We start from the raw sequence: 19,366 nt of genomic DNA, 5'->3' as shown, positions 1-19,366 counted from the left end.
GACAGGGACATGTTCCAATTTTTTTGTTGTCTTGAAAAATGGGTGAGTTTAAAAAACGTATATTCAAAATTTTATGTTCCATATTCATAAGTAGATGCATTCACCTTTTAATTTCAATTCTAAATGTCTTCAGTATATAGCAAAGACAAAATAACTGGCCTTGCTATTCTAATACTGTCGTAGGGTCTGTATATTGTACATCTACAAGAAGTCCCCTGTTTAATAGGAAAGCCCATTTGATCTAAAAACATTCAGCAAGAAGACATTTTTATTTTTCATGCATCATGGGAAAGACGGTAGAGATTTTCTATTCCATGTTTTCCACCGTTTAGGCCGCTTCTGTCAGAATATGTTCATCTTTCCAACAAAGTGAAGAAAATTTCTCCAAAATAATCCATAAATACTATCCATTAAGTCATTACATAAAAAGTTTAAAAGTGATATCTCCTCCAGTTGGTCTTTCTGAGATCCCTTTGTTCATTTATTTTGGAATTGTTCTTTCACAATGACATTTTGACCAGACTTTTTTTTTTAGATCTAAAATTGACAGAAACAGTGATTTATTTTGGAAGGATGTTGTGTTGGGAAAACATCAGTGTATTATAATCGACCCAACTCTGTTATTGGCAAAAATCCACATTCACAAATCCAAATACTTTAACTACAAACCGTTTTATTTAATAATAATTTAAGCCATACCTTTCATTAGTTATCACAAAACAAAAAAGCCTTAAGAACTTTATATGCTTTTCACCTTTTCAATGTTTTGATGACCTTTTTGTTATAACTATGTTTCCCTTCTTTTTTATTCTTTCCCTTTTTCAGTTGCAGTGTTCTGCTTGTGCACTGTGTTTGTTTAGACGCTGAACTCACGCACGGTGCTCGCTGACACACGTCCTGCACACACGTGACTTGTACATAAACAAAGTGGGTCACGTGGTAGGGCTAAGACGCGCAGAAGGAGCAGCATCTCTTTAGTGACAGTGTAATGTTTTGTTGTTGTTGTGGTGTTGAGTCAGCGGTAGCTTACAGACTCGGCGTTTGGAGCTGAAAATGTTATCGGACACAACGTAAACTGTGCTATCATTTCCCGGCAGTACGGCATTACAGCGGGGAAAAGCGCCGGCGCTATGGCGTGTCCCCCTGAAAGCGAAGTGCGGGTGGTCGGGCCTTGTGACTCGGGTAGTGAGGGGGCGAGAGCACAGGCCCGAGCAACCAGCCGACAGGATCAGCCTTGTCCAGGGGCCGTCACAGTGTCTCCGGCGACTGTAATGGTGGAGTCTGTGGATGATGCTGAGGGACTGTATGTGGCTGTGGAGAGATGTCCTCTGTGTAACACTGCGAGGCGCAGGCTAACCTGTGCACGGTGTATCAGAGCTGGAGACTTCGTGTACTTTGACGGTAAAAATCCTGAAAGGTATGATCTGTTAATAACGCACTGTTCATGCTTTGAAAACAACCAGACGAAAAAAAAATGCGCGTCTTTGTTCCCGGAAGGCATTTAACTTAGCTTTGTAGCGTTAGCGTTAATTATGTAAACAATGCTCTTAGCTAGCTCATGCTAACGACAGTGCTAAACAACAAAGGCGTTTATAGCTAGATACTATCTTCTTTAGGCTCTCCTGAGTACAGAAACACACTTAATACGTGTCTGAAGTTTAATAACAAACTTTATAGTACTGTCAGTCTGCATTAGCTAACTAACTGGCTATGACCTGCTAGCTAACCAGGCTAGCTGAGTCATAAAGTTAGCAATGGATTTTATGTCCAACATCCAGTTGTTTAAGATGTTTGTGCACAACTGCTGTCATAAATGTACTCACATTTCTAATTACTTTCGTGTGTCACTTTAACCGAATGCATAATAATTGCAATATGAAATCTGATTTATTTGTGATTTAGATTTTTTATGCATGCCTGAATAAAAATAAATAATGTTCCTGAGGTTAAATAGACATGATATGTGTCGTAGATTTTTCTAACCATACAGTTTATTAATTCAGACTGAAAAATGCTTGCCTGCAGATACAAAGAAAAACTAGAAAGGCTTCAGAAAATGAAGAAGGAAAAGGAGATTCTTCAGCAAAGGTCAATTAACGAGTCATTATGAGATAACCTGTTATATATTATACATTACATACAGTTGTGGTATCTGATACCTGATAAACACTTAATTGTTTTTCATTTCTGCGTTCTATTCATTCAGGGTTATCAAAACCATGGACAAAAAGGTTCAGGCAGACCAGCTTGTAAGTTTCTTCTTCAGATTATTTGAACACAGATAATTTATATGTTTTTACCCTCACTGACAGCAAGTTGTGATTTTATTTTATTCTGTTACTATTTATTTCATGACAGAAGTGGAAGATCATGTCGTGTAAGATGAAGATTGAGCAACTGAAAGAGGCAATCTGCAGTGGGAACGAAGAAGTGAAGAGTGGTGGGTGTTTTTAAAAAATTATCAGAACCATTTGTTCTGCCCGGTCTTCATCTTGTGTTGATCTGTTTTATGGTTAAAAAGGTCATGATCACTTCATTTTCCCCTGTCTCTCTTCCTTAAGGCAAAGATCTGTTACTTCACTCTCAGGAAGAAGGTCAAAGACTGCAGCGCCGGGCGAGTCGTCACCAGGAGAAGAGGGATAAGATAGAGCGTCATAACCGTCGCTTGAGTGAGCTTTTGGAGAAGAGGAATAAAGAGCTTCAGAGTAGACTGGAGACTCTGGCGGATGTGCGGCGGGGTCACATCCTGGAACTCACCTCCTACATCTTCCCCACACAGGAGGAGAAGCAGGGCAGCAGGTTTGAATAATGAAATTAAGCCAATGATCAAGGTTTCTCTGTTAAAAACACTCTTTCCAGGTTAGCTAAAAAAGCTAAATCACTGGCTCAAAACAGATAACAAAGCACTGCTCTAAGATGCTTATATAGCACCAGAGGAATGTGATCCTTCAATCAAAATAGTTTTGCCTAAATGTGTCAATGTATTTTCAGTGTCCTGGCATAAGCAAAATTGAACTTATAAAATGTATGCTTAAGAGACTTTTTAACTGAGGATTCTGCTTTCCAGAGACCCAGCTGAAACTGCTGTAGCAGAGTACGACTTTGCCCTCACATCCAGCACTGTGAGTGAGTTAGCTGAGGCCCGGCGAACAACGTACATGTCTGGTCGTTGGATCTGGGACGATCAGAATGGAGAGACAAGCATTAGCATCACTGGGCCCCATGTCACACTGCCTAGCAATGGAGACTGCTCAGCTTACTATAATTGGGTAGAGGAAAAAAGTACTAATCCTGGCCCAGGTACAGTTTTATCTCATTGCCCTCATCGTACTGTTAGATGGATCAAATTCTGTTGTTTCTGGGGTTACAGTGTTAGACTGCAAAATATCTTTTGATGATGAAAAAAATATTTTATTCCCCTGGCAGCTACATTTATCCAAAGTGACTTGCAGTTGAGAGAGGACACAGTGCAGTAAAGGATCAACTGTGGTTTCCCAGGGGTTCCCTCCATAGATTTGTGCTAAAAGCCTTTGAGTTTTGACCACTGAGCCATATCTGCTTGAGATTAGTTTAACTAGATAAAAAAAGGCCATAATGTATACAATACAGTGTTCTGTATTTGTTAATATACATTTGTAAGCTCCTGAAACTTTTCTATTTACTTTTAATGTAGAGCTGGATCACATCACTCCAGCACACACCATTAGCGCAGCCCTCTGCTATGCTACTCAGCTTGTTAACATTCTTTCTCATATTCTGGATGTCAATCTGCCCAAGAAGCTGTGTAACAGGTAACATACATGTCCAGAGGTCTGCTCTATTACCATCTCCAAGTTTTGAATGTTTGTAGTATATTATTTTGTTTTTTATATGAGAAGTTTCTACTCACTTAAGATCTTTAAACTCTTACATTTCTTGCCTGTGTTGTCTTTGCAGCGAGTTCTGTGGTGATAATTTGAACCGCTACAGATTTACCCGTGCTGTTAACAAACTCAACACCAACATCCTACATCTCTGCTTCTCCCAGGTGACAAAATCACAATTATACTCCAGAAACACACACCTTTATTATTACAAGTATTTATGATGTCTGTTTTCTTTATCAATCTCTTTTTACAGCATGTAGACAGTGAGCTACTCCATCCACACCACACACTGAGAAATATCATGTTTCTGGTCTCTCCTGAGAACAAGAACCTTGGCAGGTAAGAACAAACCTCAGTTTTCCATTGTTCTAATTTTACAACTCAAAATGTTTACTGTTACTTACTGTGTTGAGAATGGTCCACTACAATTATCCGGTAAGTTGTGGTGCAGTGTTGGTCCCTTTACATTTTTGGATGGCCCAAGTTTTCCTAACCCATCCACCAATATATTTTATACCCATATTAAAATAATTTAAAATATTTTAAAAGGCAAAAGTACACAGCAATAAGATAAGTATAAATAATAACTAATTTTAATAAACTTTTAGCAGCCAAAAACACTTCTACTGGTACCGATTACACAACACTGTTGTTTCACCAAGCAAGAGGGAGAAACAGATGCTCAGCATTTTAATCTTCTATCTTTTGTAAACCCTTTCAAGTAGTGCTGTTTTATTTTGCAATATTCTTATATTCTGTATGCAGAACACATTGTTTTTAAAATGATAAAGTTCAACAAATGTAATGAATTGATATTCCGCTTGAAATACATTATAATTCGGCTGTGTCTCTATTAAGGTGTGGCGTATGAAATACTCTATATGGTAATAACTCTTAAATGACCACTATATGGTTGAATACATCATACAGTTAAATGTAATTGCTAATTACATTGCTACAAGTATTGTTTCATGATCTTTGCACAGGACTGGACCATTTGAAGTAAGTGCAGACTTGGAGGACTCTATGGAATTTTTGGAGCCTGAGGCATCAGGTGCTGCAGAAGAGAGTGGAGATGAAACTGTAACAGATGAAGAGACAGACTTGGGCACAGACTGGGAAACTGTCCCTAGCCCCCGATTCTGTGATATCCCCTCTCAGCCCATGGATCTGTCTCAGAGCACAGCCATGCAGGTCTCACAGCCAGCAGGAAATGCAGGAGGCATGATTTCCTCTGCTGCTGCTTCGGTCACCTCCTGGTTCCGTGCCTACACTGGTCAGCGCTGAGGCCAGGCTGGAATGTTAGACTGCTGTAGCTATGCAAACAAACTATTTGTCCCTCTTTTGTCAGATCTTATTAGAAGTGATTTTTGTGACTTTGTCACTGATTGCATGTCAAGACTGTGTGTGATTGAAATGGGAGGGAGGGAGGGAAAGAATGACATTTCTAACCTTTTAAGTAGAAATAGGATCTGGTGAAAGATTTTGTTTAAAAGAAAACACCTGCCCTTTTTATAGCTTTTGCAGATTATAGGATCCCCATTATTATTTATCCAGTAACATTTCCCCTTTCCTTACTTTACAAATTGGCTATAGTGGGGGGAAAAATAAAAATAAATCCTTTATGATGAATGTCATTTATGAATTGAGAGCATGCTGCACTGTTTCACTTTAATGGCTTGACTGCCTTGTTAGAAACATTGTTTATTGAATATAGCAGCATAAACAACTGGCTGGATTAGGTGGCAGTTACACCTATCTTTAATATTGGCTTTAAAAAAGTTATTTCTGCTGTGTTGTCTGATATGGAATGCTCTTAAAACAACTGCCACAGTTGGTTTACCTATTTTAAAGTACAAAACAGGAAGGGGTTAGATTCACCACTGGTATTCTAGGTAGTGAGTTCAGGCTATGGTTTGCTTAAAAATGAAAGTGCACCTTTTCACCAGCTATTTAAAACTCCTGTTTGTATCTTGCAAACGTGTAAGGTGTTTTAGTTTATGAATAAACAAGTGGAGATTTTTGATTATATTGATAGTCTTCAACTTCAAGTAAAACTATAGGATTTCTGAGCTTGTTTAATTACTACTTTGTGCTCATCATAATGACCCAGAGTGCTATGATATATGACTACAAATCTTTTTAATCCTGAATGCTTGCTGAGACATTAATGGCACCAAAATAATGCATTAACATTATAAAACCAACATTTCTGCAACATTAGAGTTTAAAAAAAAGATTAGTTATTTGGACTCAAACATGGGGAAACAAGATATTTTCATGCATTTTATTGCCCAGTGAATTTATGAATTCATCCACTCATTTTACTGTGCATTTCAAGGCCATCATTTATGGGGGAAAAGAAACCCATGTATATACATTGGAATGGAGGGGATGTGAGGGGGGAAAGGCAAACAATTCTTCAATATTCAATGTACGGCAATATTTTTCTGCCAACATTTTTACAAATATGTACATATTACTAAGTAGGATTGGTCAAATCCTAACTTAAGAGGACAGAGATGAGTGGAAAACATTTTCACATTCACACTACCAAAATCAGCCTGATATCAGTCTTGAACAAAATCCTTTTTCCTTCATAAATCTCAAAATAGTATACCCATTTTACCCATTTTATTTACATTACATGCTTGTAATTCCTAAGTGATGACAGCAAAACAAATGCAGCTTACAAATCTTCCTTGAATACACTTTATTGAAGTAAAATGCCTTATAAGGCAGAAACAACACATGTATATTATAATGCTCTTTAAAACTCTGAAATGCACTTTGGAGACAATTCTCTTTACATTGCGATGGATACGTGTTTTTTTTTTTATTATCATCAGATGTCACCCAGATGGCCATGTAAAAAGATAACGCCGCTGACTAGCCTCTCTACATTCAAAGGTTTCCCAGTGAGAAACACTGCATCATACTGGGGAGGTGTCAATAAGTTGAAGGCATGCACACTGCCACTTTACAGTTTAAAGAAACACTGTAAAACTGGAGAAAGCAATGTGGACCACAGATAGCCATGAAAAGGTGTTCCACCCAAAGACCCATTGCAAGTAAAAGGAACTCTTTATCGTATTATTATATAAGTCTCTGCTATGTACAATGTAAACAACTGGGATGGCCTTACAGACCAGCAAGACACAATGCTAAAGAATACATGATCCCAGAAAAATTTAGAACAATTACAAGATGGGCAAAAGGGGCAGATAATCTACATTAAGCAAAACTGTTATAAAAAGAAAAATGGACTAATTATTATGAAATATGCTAAAACAAAGTTAGCCTTTTTGTGTCTAATATATTAACTTGCAACAAATGGGAAATGTTTCTGAAGTGTTCTGTTACTGAGACTCAAATAAGTTAGTGCGGCACAAATGAATGCTTATTGAAAGTAAAAACAACTGAAAGTACCCTGGACAATTTGCAAGAATTCAGCAATTAAAGGTTAAAGTGCAGATCAACTTTAAGGACCTGAGTAGGCTCTACAGACGTGGTGGTGGTTGGTAGGCAGAGGGGAGAATCGGAGGCAAAAACATAGCCATCCATTTGGTTAGTTTTAGCAGTGTGGATTCAAGCTGATTCAACTATTTAAAAAAACAAACAAAAAAAGCACATGCTCCTATGGATGGCAGAGGCACAAGAACCAATATTCACCCATACCAATTACAGTTAAACCGACATCTCTTGCAAAAAAACAAACAATATGCATACACCATCCCACACAAGCACACTACACATCATCTTCCCTACTTTTTTTATAAATTGGCATGTTGATACTATGAAAGGCAGGAACCCATTGGTTGTCGTGGAGTCCCACATTGCATCCAGGTGTGTCTTTATGGGCCCCCCTGCAGCACATCCAGTAGCCAGGGCCATAGGGCAATGCCTGGCAATAGGGCTTATGGTGCCAACGACAAAGTGACACGTCACCACGGCCATAGCGCTTCTTGCACTGCTTACAGGGATCGTCCTTGTAGCGTGGATCACTGACCCAACGGGAATCAGCTGGGCGCACACCATAACTCTCAATTATGAACTTGAAGTAATGACAGGAGCACTTGAGAGCAGCCAAGCTTTCAGTAGGCAGCAAACTAAAGATCTTGACAATGATGTGGTGGGGCATAAATGCCATATACTGTTGGGGCTCCAGGAGGAGCTGAATCTTAAAGCGGGTCTCCAAGAATTCATGAGATACTAGTCGACGCAAAGGCACAGGACTCCGATTACTTCCCCCAAACTCTTCTTCCATTTCCTCCAAATCATGAACGTCCTCCAGTTTATCAATGTTTTCCTCTCTGAAAGCCACACCAGCAGGAGGAGGTTCTAGTGCATGTAGTGGGGCCCCTCTCTGTTCATTTTTTTGGTCATTAGAAGAGTGCTCTGTATTTTGAGATATGGAGATATTCTTAGAAATAGAGTAACATCTCTGCTCCCGAGGAGCCTGAGCAAAGAACAGCATGCCAGGAAGAGGCTCCTCAATGCACTCATGGGTTTCGGAGCTGCCCTGATTTGCCAGAGTACACAGGCTGTTTATGCTGTCTACTTTAACACATGTCTCCTGTTCGGGTACATTCCTGTCTCTGAGAGCAAAATGCTCTGATTGCACAGGCACATGAGCTTCTGGTGGGGCTCTATGTTTATCTACGTCACTACCAACTTGTTCTGTGTGACTGTCAGCTCTCTTGTCCTGAGGAAGGCTAGGCAATGCCACCTGGCTAGGCAAGACTGCAGAGTATGGTTCAGATCCTGTTAGCAAAACACGCCCCACTCTCCTCCGCAAACTGTTATTGCGCGAGAGGTCTCCTCCCTCTCTCACACCTTGTCTGCTGAGGCACTGAGATTCCAACTTGGCAACCATGTCCAGCACTCGCACAGATTCCTCTTCCTCATTGACCTCTGGCAGCTGTGGGCCTTTTAAGGCCTGTTCAGCTTGAGGAAGCAGTGCCAGACCTTTGGAAAGAGTAATTGTGCTGGAGCTTCGCAATGATGGACGTTTCAGGTCTACATGTTGATCGCTAGCCCTCTGTTCCAAGTATGCCACCATTTCAACCACAGAGATCATTTTCCCACCATCTTCTCCATCTGTCTTCACAATCTCCTCAGCTATACCAGAGGAAGCATTTGAGTTTTTGTTGGCGTTCAAGAGTGCCGTACAGAATTCAGACTTTTGTGCAGGAGGAGTAACACCTATAGACTTATCTAGGTTTCCAGACCGCTTTCTTCGCTTGGCCATAGACCAGTCACCATCCCAACAACCCTTGTTTTTCATTGATACTGTTCGGAAATCTGTTGTGATTTCCAATTTATCAGAAGCTTTGTCATTGCCACCTGTTGCAATGTGACTACATTTCTGGGCAGTAAATATTGCAATCTTTTCTTTGGTGTTCCCAGGCTTAATGACTGCCCATATGTCTAATGATCCCTCTCCATCCTCTCCTTGGTATATTCCTAGGGAGGCTTCATTCTCCATGCCAGTGGAGGAGGAGAGTAGCACTAATGAACTAGTGAATGTAGTGACAGAGGAAGATGTCTTGCTATTGTGGCCCCATGATGGGGAGAAACCCTCAATTGCCCTTGTGGGCGTGGTACAGCTTTTGTTGGTGATACAACGGAGAGTATTATTGGAGAGGACACTGAGGGGGCACCGGTTGACTGTGCCGTTGCCAGGCGAACCCACAAGACTGCATGCTTGGCGATCACCCCACTCAGTTCTGAATAGTCCCCGCTGACCCACCAGATTTCCTGTGCCATCCTGTCCCCGGTCTTGAAGTTCTTTATCCTGTGGTTTAGGGTATGGCTTTAGGTGCATGGCTGAAAACCTAAAAACAGAGGGAAGAAAAGTATGGTCATTTGGACATTTGGGATTCAGCAAATACATAATTATTTAAACCCATTGTAAAACCTTTGTTCAAAGTCTAAAAACAGTCACTGCATATTCATGGTAACTTTAACGTTACACCAAATGTTTGATGTTAACTCTGACTGATCAAGTGATCCTAAGGCAGCGCTCTAGCAAAACCAATCAGAGACAGACACAGCTGGGGTATTACACAAGCGGTCAGCTGACCAACACCCAGCTGCTCCAAAAAGCCTGTGAGAGAACAACCATGAGCAGCTAAGTGGGATGCATCTCAGACAAGTGCTTATAAGGCATTCCATCTCAGTGTGGGCACACTAACAGGTTGACAAGTATTGAGCAGGTTGTAATTCTTATCTTGGAAGCCATTTGTAGTGTGTTAAAAGCTGTCACTGTGCATAGTAGAATCACAATTGGTTAGTTAAAATATAAAGCAAATTTAACATTTTCTCTCATGGTAATGTGGGGTACACAAAAAAATCTAAAAATATAAATCAAATATTTTGGGGAAACAAGAAAAACATTAAAACAACTTTCAATAACCTAGTTGCATAGGTTTTCACACCCCTAAACTGTTGAACTACAATTTTATTACACCAATGTCTTTTTCAGTGAGAGTCCATCAGTGTGGCACATCTTGACTTAAAGATATTTTCCAACTCTTTCTCGCAAAACATTCTAGATCCATCAAACTATAAGGGAATCTGTCGTGCACTTCCTGCTTCAGGTCAACCAACAGATTTTCAGTTGGATTCAGGTGTAGGCTCTGTATAGGTCATTCAAAAACAATGACAATCCTTTGTTATTTTGGATGCTTTGGGTCATTGTTGTGCTTTTTAAACTACAATCACTGGTATTTGCAGCTATTCATTATTCCCTCCATCTTGATTCCCTCCAGTTCTGGCTGAGGAAAAAGCAGCCCTAAAACATGATGCTGCAACTAAAACTTGTTGTGGTGCCACTGTGGTGCAACATGTTCTCTATTTGGTAAAGATGGTCTTTATGGTGTTCTACAGTACAATTAATCTTTTGAAAAGTCTTTTATACTCCTAGCCTTAAAAATAACTTTTAACAAGCAAGATACCATGCATGCTTTGTAAGATCTTTGCAAATCATGGCTTCAGCAGGTGGAAGAATCTAAGATTATTTGAAAAAAATCCTACAGAAACTGTTTATTAAGGGTTAATCAGAATAATTTAATTGCTGATGGAAGTATGATAATTACTATTGAACAGGAGATCAAATGTGATTGGGAATATGGGTATACACAACATAAACCAAATATAAAAGGTGTGCAAACATATGAAACCATGTTATTGTAACGTTTCCCCCATTTCTCCCTAAAATTATTTTCCCATTTACTTTGTATGTTTTAATTTAGATTGTGGGTGAAAAAAAGTTTGGTTTTTTTTGGACATCACAAAAACCTGGCAAAAAAGTGTTTAGACAGCAAAAATACCACCAATTCTATAAGAAACAACTTCTCATTTTATACATCTGTGCACACTAATCCCCATCACTACATACAAAGCTCATAACAGCTTGGAAAGAGTTAGTGGCCATTATCTTTCATCACCTTCATGATATCGCTCCATTCTTAACTACCTCCCAGCCTGCACATGAGCACCTGCTGGTTTGGAGTTATATCACAGTGGTGTAGTAGATTGTTCATATCTAGCTCTCCAAGACTGATTTTTATCCATTACACAATCTGTCCAAAACATAGCCTTAGCCCAAGTCTTTCCCTGCCCACAGAACTCAAACTTTCCTTAGCACCCTGTGCCAAAACATGCTTACACTAACGATAATTTTCAAACAGAAAAAGTAGAAGTGCATTATAGGATAAGACAACACTTCAGTCTAAAAAAAAAAAAAGAAGAAAAACCAAGGAATGAGTCATGTTTAATGATTAGGTGAGATCATGTTGAATTCAGCAATGCATCTTGTAAAGGAACATGACTTCCCCTTCATGGGGCCTGCCAAGGAAAGTGGCCAACTCAGGAAAAAACAAGGATGAAGTCACAACTGAGGAGCCTGTTTGATGGCAATTAAAATGTAACCCAGGCAAATGCAGCACATCTGGGTTTTCAAGAATCAGTACATATTTGTTTGGTTTTAAAAGGTAAAGCATTGTATAATTCTGTAAATATAAAAAAATTTGGAAACAGTGTTTGAAGAACTTACCTCCAGACTTTCTGTGGATGGGAGGTTTGTTTCCTTGGTTCCCTGTAAGGGGTGGGACAACAGTAACTGATAGTTTCACATTTCTGAGGCATTAGGCTCCACCCTCCGATGCAGAGTGGCGTTTCTCTCCCAGTCCCAGCCCTTCAGGCACACTAAAACATTTCAACACACAAAGTATGGGCAAAATTAGAAGTCTGGACAAGAGTAAACATGCAAAATATATATCTGAATCTGTGCAAGTGCTTCAAAATTCTACAACACTGGCATCCATAATTTAAGAAGAAGGTCAACAGGCAAGTGACCCCTTGCGAGTCCTTACATGGTACACTGGAGGTTCTCTAGATATCTAGACTTGCTGAAATCCACATTTTTCAAGTCAGTATCAACCAGTTTAACAATATAATCTAGTGCTGCAAAAACCTTAGGTCAAACCTGGATCAATATCCAGATACATGTAGTAGTAAGCTGATTTGATAAGGATTTTGTTCTCACTGTGTAAGCTCTCAGCGATCATTTTGCAAACTATGCCATTATCTTTTGGACACACAAGTGACTTATGAAATGAACCCACAACTAACATGTTGGCCATGTGTTTATGTGCATAAGAGTGATGACCACTTATAGCATTTCTTTTTTTTTTAGAAGCAAAGAAAGAACATTATTGTGGACCTGTTATATGTAGCATAAAATAAGCAGTTCACAATATCTCAAACTGTTTAAGGAATTTTTTTAATTTATTTTTTAATTTTTGGAATTTTTGAGATACGACACCTATGATGGTTTAATATTTATCTACTTTGAGGAGTGGATTCAATAAGTTGCTTTTTTGCAGTATTTTGTTTGAAAACATCAAGTATAGATGGAAAAGCAAAACATATACAAATGTGCCCATCTTAGTGTAGACTACGTTTAAAGACTGTTTAAACTTTTCATTTCCAACTATTTAACATGTTAAAAAAAAACACTTTCAGTAGACACCCACCATATTAGTTGAAAAGTGCTCTAGTCATGTTGTTTTACATGATAATAGTCCTGATGTTAGGACAAACAAATCAATACTGCAATGATGGTGATATGCCACATTAAAAAATTCCAACAATTAAAATGGATGACATGAGCTATAGCAGGAATCATAACAGTACAAACCTACAGTGGAGGATCTAAAGAGACAAGTTTCTTTAAAAAAATAAGTCAGCCATGAACAAAAGTTTCCATTGGAATAGGAGTGAAGCGCCTGGGACAATTCAGCATGTACAAGCCTGCACAGTGACCCCGAACACATAAAATGGGCACTTGCTATATTGCACAGAAGCACAGTGTACTGGAAGTTTAATAATCTTTTCATTATCAGAATGTGGCAAGCAATTTGGGTCTATAAATTTTCATCTGTTCAATAACGCATTTAAATAAACCAGCACTACTGTATTATATTAATTCATGTGCTAATTTGACTCACAGTGGCCCCAGCAGCAAGCTTTATAAAGCTTTGCTTCAATTAAAATACATATTTCTCTCCTTCTCCCTCCCTTTTCCAACAAAAGATACTTGTATGATTTTTATGGAGCCTAATTTAAAAGGAGCTTGATGAAATATTATTATTCAAAACTGAGATGGCTGTTACACAAAAAAAAAGCATAGACTGAGCTGCTTTAAGCATCATCTACAGTGAAATTGAAATGTTTCTCTAATCGGTTCTCTACAGCCAACCACATCATTTCAATTGGATGCAGTTTTGCACTCCTGCTCACTGACGTTACGTCTGCACAGCTCAATGGTCTCCACACCTTCCCCACCCATGTGATGTCACTGGCCTGGTGTACAACTTTGGTCTGCAGGGTTTGTTGAGGCAACATTGTAAATAGAGAAGCACTTTCAGAATATGTACTAACAATATATCCTACTATAAATTGTTACTATGAAAAAAAAATCTACTTTTTTTTTAAATGGATCAAATGACTTTGGGATGCATGTGTGTAGCAAAGCACTGTAACACTAAGGTGTGACCTATGTAACACCTAGGCTTATGTATTTGTGAGCACTTCCTGTGTGATCACTTGCAGAAGTATCTTTTATACATACACAAAACATGAAAACTAGGGAAAGAGATAATGATCTAAAAAAACAAAACAAAAACAAAAACCCTTTACTGCAGAATGAATAGAGAAAAAGCTGATCAATGCTACTTCTGGACCCTAAATCACATATCACAATATTAGGTACTAAAAGATCAAATTAAATAAATAAAAAACATCTAGATCATAAGATAATTCTCAAGAAGCCTTAGAATATGGTTAACAATATCTTTTCACGTTTATGTGTAATCAAGATACACGTCACTGCAGATTACAGCGTTCTCCACCACTGCACAATATATGTAACTATAAATCCTTCCATGCACTGAGAGATCAATGCACGATAATCAATCGCGCTTAAAAGAATATATGACAGCCTTAATGTGCATATGTTGGTTAGCACATATCTATACAATACAATATAATCAATACATTTAGAAGAAATGACAAGCGAGACAGATCCCAGATCAACACTTGTGCACACACACCAAATCTATCAATAACATGTAAAACCGTGTAAAATGATGTCCTGGGAAAATTCCTATAGACTGCACATTCCATTATAAGCTTTTCAAAGCACACGACACTACCTGAACTTTCTGAATAATACTGGCACTCATTTGAAGGTGGAGCCAGCCAGATTATACAAAGCAATTTCTAAAACAGTCCAGCTGCTACAAACTGATCCTGGCATGGGTTACAACCTAAAACCTGCATTAAAAAAAAAAAAACGTTTAAAATCAGCGAATCTTACCACAAAAGTATCAACTTAGCAGTAGTTTTCTTTCTCACACACATCTAAAGCATGGCAAAAGTCATTTACATTTTGTCAAAAACAATGATTCATTCTTTTGTTTAGAAAAGTAATAAATAAAAAACACACTGAATCACTAATACACAGTGAACAACAGTCCCAGTTTCCCTGTACAAAATTACTATGCCTTAAGCTATATTTAACTAGTTCTGTTGTCAAGAGACCTGCAACTAAAACTGAAAATTCTTGTTCCCCACACTGTGGGCTATTTCAACACACTTGGCAAACACTGTAGACCTGTTTTCCACATTCATCGCTGTCTTCTTTCAAGGCACACAGGCACTAAATACTGTACATTTGTAGCTATTGTGCAGCAAATTGTCCTCCAATAAAACATGATGTCCATGTTGTGTTCTTGTCTGTCAAACACACTCAAATGGTTGTTTAGCATTTGCAAATGCAAATGACATGGTATTCCCTTCGGCAGCAACATTCATATTGTTTGCAAAAGGTTAGGTCAAAGGCTCTGTGTCTTCAATGATAGAAAGTTTTAACCAGTCAACAACTCGTAATCTCACCCTTTTCGTGCTAACTCTATTAAAGGACACAGTTTACTTAATGACAAAGAAAAACATTTCCAATACTTTTATTCTGTTAACACTGCTAACCATGTTCTATTTCAAGTAAACAACCTGAAGTCTGGGTTTCTTGTTGCCTACCTTCCCAGTATTAGATCAAGAAATCAATGATGGTCCTGATAAAGTTAGCAACACTGTTGTTTGTTGAGCCAAGAGGAAAATTTTCCCAATGAAAATCGCAAAACACTCAAATGACAGTTTGCTTTACAGGAAGCTCTAAATTTCACATCTTCATAGAGAACATCACACTGACTTTATTACAGTTTCTATAAAAACACCTGAGAGCCAATAGAAATGGGTGACAGTACAAATATATACTATGATAGATATTTCCACAATACACAATTTGCATTAACCAATACAGGTTTGCTAACAAATTGCCAGCAAAACACATTTTTCAAAAACATCTATAAAAAAAAAAAATCATGAGTTCAATTGTAGTTTCACTTAGATTTCTACAATAATTACTTAATGAGAAGAAGTAAATGCATTTTAACATCTAAACCAGCTGCCCAGTATTTGTTATGGTTATAGTAAAAAAAGACAGCTATACCCTTTATATACTGAATACAGAACAGTAATACTATTGAAGTGTACTAAAATACAGAAGAGCAATAATATATGATCAAATGTTTTACATACTCGCAGATCCTAAATGTCAACCACAAACATGCCTACATCCTAATTATCTTATGCAGAGTGTTAGCATGAAACAAGACAACAGTAACATGAAGCAGTAATTTGTAATCTTGAGCTGTAACAATTTGAGCTGTACCTTGCATGGTTTCAGCATGTGTTGTCCAAAGCCTGTAAAATGGCTGTTGTGTGTACATTTAAACACCAATGCACTACGCTATACAATTAGACAGTCCTGTTAATACTTTGTTTAAACCAAAGCAGAATATTTTGAGAAAATGTATCAAGGCTCCACTGGTGGTTTCAATAGAGAAACTGTGTCTGTAAATGGAAAGATCAGTCTTACTGGAATGCTCTGCACTGTATCAGCTCTGAACACACCCAGAGACAAAGAGCAGGAGGATGTGTGCTCATGTCTCTCTGCTCACAAACACACACATTTGGGTGTAAGAAACTACTGGAGACAGAAATGGGCATAAATAGAAAATTCACATGCTCTATATTTCACAAACTGCTCAATTATAGGCCTTGCATTATGTGAACTGTCATACATAGATATATTCTGATAAGGATAATCCTGCTTCCCACAATATACAAACACCACCGCAAAAAAAAAAAAAAAAAAAAAAAGAGACAGCAGTCTCAATGCTCAATGAAAGAAAATACAAGGATAGAAAACAACCAATGTAGAGCATCTCTAATCTGCAAGACAAAAAGCTTGTCACAACCTGCTGTATGAAACTTGCCTCACCCAGTCTACAGTTTTTCAAGCAGCAGTCAGAGGTTTGTCAAGCAGTTTCAGACCCACCTACTTGTACACAGACCTCTGCTACATGACTCCGGGCAAAGCAGGCAGACAGGTTTTCTCCAGCTAAACAACCACATCAGCCATCAGATAACCCCTTATAAGAGATGGAAAGAGGACGCTCAAAAATGACTTATAATGCTGCAGAATATCTTTTTATACACACACATACTCTAAATCAGATGAAAAACAAAAACATCTGTGAAATACAAAATTGAAATATGCCTGTATTGAAACTAAAGTATGCAGTACATCATATAACATCCTCACACCTCAAAAACTTCTTTTATTATGACTTGATCAGTCACTAGTTAAGTTAAAGATGAATAAAACAAGAACCACCAGTGAGTGGCCTGTATTCGGGTCAGTACATAACCCTTTATACGAAATAAATCAAATATGCAATTTAAGTATTACAAGAGAAATTTTAGATCCTATTGCAAAGTGTGACATGATGGCCTGCATTCAGACACACTTGTTGAATACATGCCAGTAGCAGGAAAACATACAGCTGCCCGCAAATAAAAAAAGCATATAATTTTCAGCCACCAAGTTTTGAGTTTGAAATTGACTAGACAGAGACAAAACCCACTCTTCTCTCTGCTGGTCTACAATTAAAGCAACCAAAAGGCTCCAAACTGCTCATCCCACCTCCCTGATTCCCCCCAAAAAATGGTCATTTGGTAGCGTCTGCTGTTCACTGCAGACCTGTTAATCACAAACCAGGCCTGAGTTCAAAGTTTGGCTGGAAGCCTGAATTGAAGACTGTGACTAACAGCGTGTTGTGTTTTGGGAGGAAACTTGAGATAAAGCAGATAAACTAAGTGTCTTATGGCAGTCATATCTATGTTGTACAATGAGTTGGTATAAGACTCCAGTTAATTTATCTGTTATATTAACGTGACTTTGTTGTAAGTATTAACGTAAAATACTACTTAGACTCCAAACAAAAAGGAGATAGATAAAAAACAACAACAACAAAATCCCACAAGAGGAAACAAAAACAAACAAAAAAAAAGCCATTGTTTCGGTGAGCTAGCAAATATAAAACAATGATTATAACGGAAATAGTTCAACTAAGCAAACGCCACAAGTTATTTCCTTATCGTATCTATATGTCAGCTATATATCCAGATACTCACATAATATATATTTAGCAAGTTAGTAATGTTAGAAGATGCTCCAAAATAATAATAATAATAACGTTTATTAACGTCACATTTGACATCAAGTCAGTGTTATGATTATGATCTGGATAGTTTCGTTAACTCAAAAGATGCGTCATTAGCTTAAATATTGAGAAAACAGTTATGAGACGTAAGTCATAAGCATGCTTGTTTAAGAAAAGTCTTTAATTTATACATGACAAATTGTTTAAACATCTTGTGAAACTCCACCCCGAGTACACGGCTGTCCAAAGATCCTACAAACAGTCCGCTAGGTGGCTAGCCGAACTAGCATGCTAATTATACACAGAGGCAGCAGTGGATACTTAGCTTAGCTTAGCTATCTGACGAACCACAACTTGACCAGCTAGCTGCGTTCACTCGACAGCTAAATCAGCCACGAACATGTAGCTACAGTCACGAAAATACAAACAGTTATACAAAAACAATCCCGGATGTAGATTTTTTTTTTACAGTTTGTAAACAAATGTTTAATCGTTTAGTAGGAAGAGTTAGAAGCAAGTCAAGCTGACCTGGACACAAAAATAAGAAAATACGACGTTATAATTCACTTGCTGGAGTAATTCCACACCACGCTGCTTTGTCTTCACCATCCAGGTGGATTCACAAAATCGTTTTAACAAAATTCAAGCCGTAAATTGTGTGTGAGTTCCTGCGCCTCTCCGTCCCACCATAAGAACAGCATAGAGACAGAGAGCAGCCTGAGCCACATATAGTTGCGCGCCGACGTGACGTACACTATCTCGTGAACGCGCACGTACAATCCCGCGGAAGAGAGCACAAGTCACCGTGCACATTTTGCACCACAGTCAAGAGCACAGGTAAAATATTGTACTCCTTTATAAATACAAAGAAAACACTTAGTCGTGTTCATGGTCACAATTCTTTGTTTCACAAAAATGTTTTGGAGGCTGTATATGGCCAAAAAAACATAATAAAAATAGAAAAACATGATTATAACTAACATAGTATGTATTTTAAACTAACTTCTAATAAATGGTGTTACTCCAGTCAGTTTATATCACCTCTCAATATATTTTAGTATATACATTTTGTAGTTAACCTGATTTTTACCTAAAAAACACACTTATAATAATGCTGTTGTGATGCTTCTGTGTTTCTGTAAAATCTTATTTTATACACAAGAGAATAACACCATGTCCTAAGCACATTTTTCCAAGCCTGAAAAACAAAGAGGACACTGAATGACATCCAGTTTATATTATTATTATTATTATTATTATTATTATTATTATTATTATTATTACAGAGGAAGAAAGGTAGAAAGTATGAATGTTTTTAGAGACACAAGCAGGGTAAAATTAATGCTCTTAAAATGAACTAACACA

The 19,366-nt window shown here is 38.0% G+C and overlaps 2 protein-coding genes across 2 annotated transcripts; one reads left to right on the top strand and one right to left on the bottom strand.

Moving 5' to 3' along the window:
• Positions 1–908: 908 nt before the first annotated feature.
• atg14 (autophagy related 14) lies at positions 909–5,897 on the top strand. The gene is made up of 10 exons (XM_060879631.1): positions 909–1,417; positions 2,026–2,088; positions 2,207–2,249; positions 2,359–2,440; positions 2,562–2,799; positions 3,068–3,300; positions 3,674–3,791; positions 3,937–4,027; positions 4,120–4,205; positions 4,853–5,897. The coding sequence occupies exons 1-10, from the start codon at positions 1,131–1,133 to the stop codon at positions 5,151–5,153; spliced, it is 1,542 nt and encodes a 513-aa protein (XP_060735614.1). The 5' UTR covers positions 909–1,130; the 3' UTR covers positions 5,154–5,897.
• Positions 5,898–6,139: 242 nt separating this feature from the next.
• On the bottom strand, positions 6,140–18,755 carry fbxo34 (F-box protein 34). Its single transcript, XM_060879630.1, has 3 exons — positions 18,530–18,755; positions 11,926–12,077; positions 6,140–9,703 (listed from the first exon to the last, which is right to left on the bottom strand). The coding sequence occupies exons 2-3, from the start codon at positions 12,015–12,017 to the stop codon at positions 7,615–7,617; spliced, it is 2,181 nt and encodes a 726-aa protein (XP_060735613.1). The 5' UTR covers positions 12,018–12,077; positions 18,530–18,755; the 3' UTR covers positions 6,140–7,614.
• Positions 18,756–19,366: the final 611 nt, after the last annotated feature.

The sequence above is a fragment of the Tachysurus vachellii genome, chromosome 10, assembly GCF_030014155.1.
Source record: "Tachysurus vachellii isolate PV-2020 chromosome 10, HZAU_Pvac_v1, whole genome shotgun sequence".
Taxonomy (NCBI): domain Eukaryota; kingdom Metazoa; phylum Chordata; class Actinopteri; order Siluriformes; family Bagridae; genus Tachysurus; species Tachysurus vachellii.
Note: the sequence above shows the minus strand (reverse complement) of the source record. Positions and strands in the feature narration are given on the sequence as shown.

Excerpts from the sequence above, each read along its gene's own strand:
- atg14 (XM_060879631.1), top strand. The coding sequence starts at position 1,131 with ATGGCGTGTCCCCCTGAAAGCGAAGTGCGGGTGGTCGGGCCTTGTGAC. Across the intron at positions 2,250-2,358 it reads AGGTTCAGGCAGACCAGCTT|AAGTGGAAGATCATGTCGTG; the intron begins GTAAGTTTCTTC and ends ATTTCATGACAG. Across the intron at positions 2,441-2,561 it reads GAACGAAGAAGTGAAGAGTG|GCAAAGATCTGTTACTTCAC; the intron begins GTGGGTGTTTTT and ends CTCTTCCTTAAG.
- fbxo34 (XM_060879630.1), bottom strand. The coding sequence starts at position 12,017 with ATGCCTCAGAAATGTGAAACTATCAGTTACTGTTGTCCCACCCCTTAC. Across the intron at positions 9,704-11,925 it reads CATCCACAGAAAGTCTGGAG|GTTTTCAGCCATGCACCTAA; the intron begins GTAAGTTCTTCA and ends CTCTGTTTTTAG.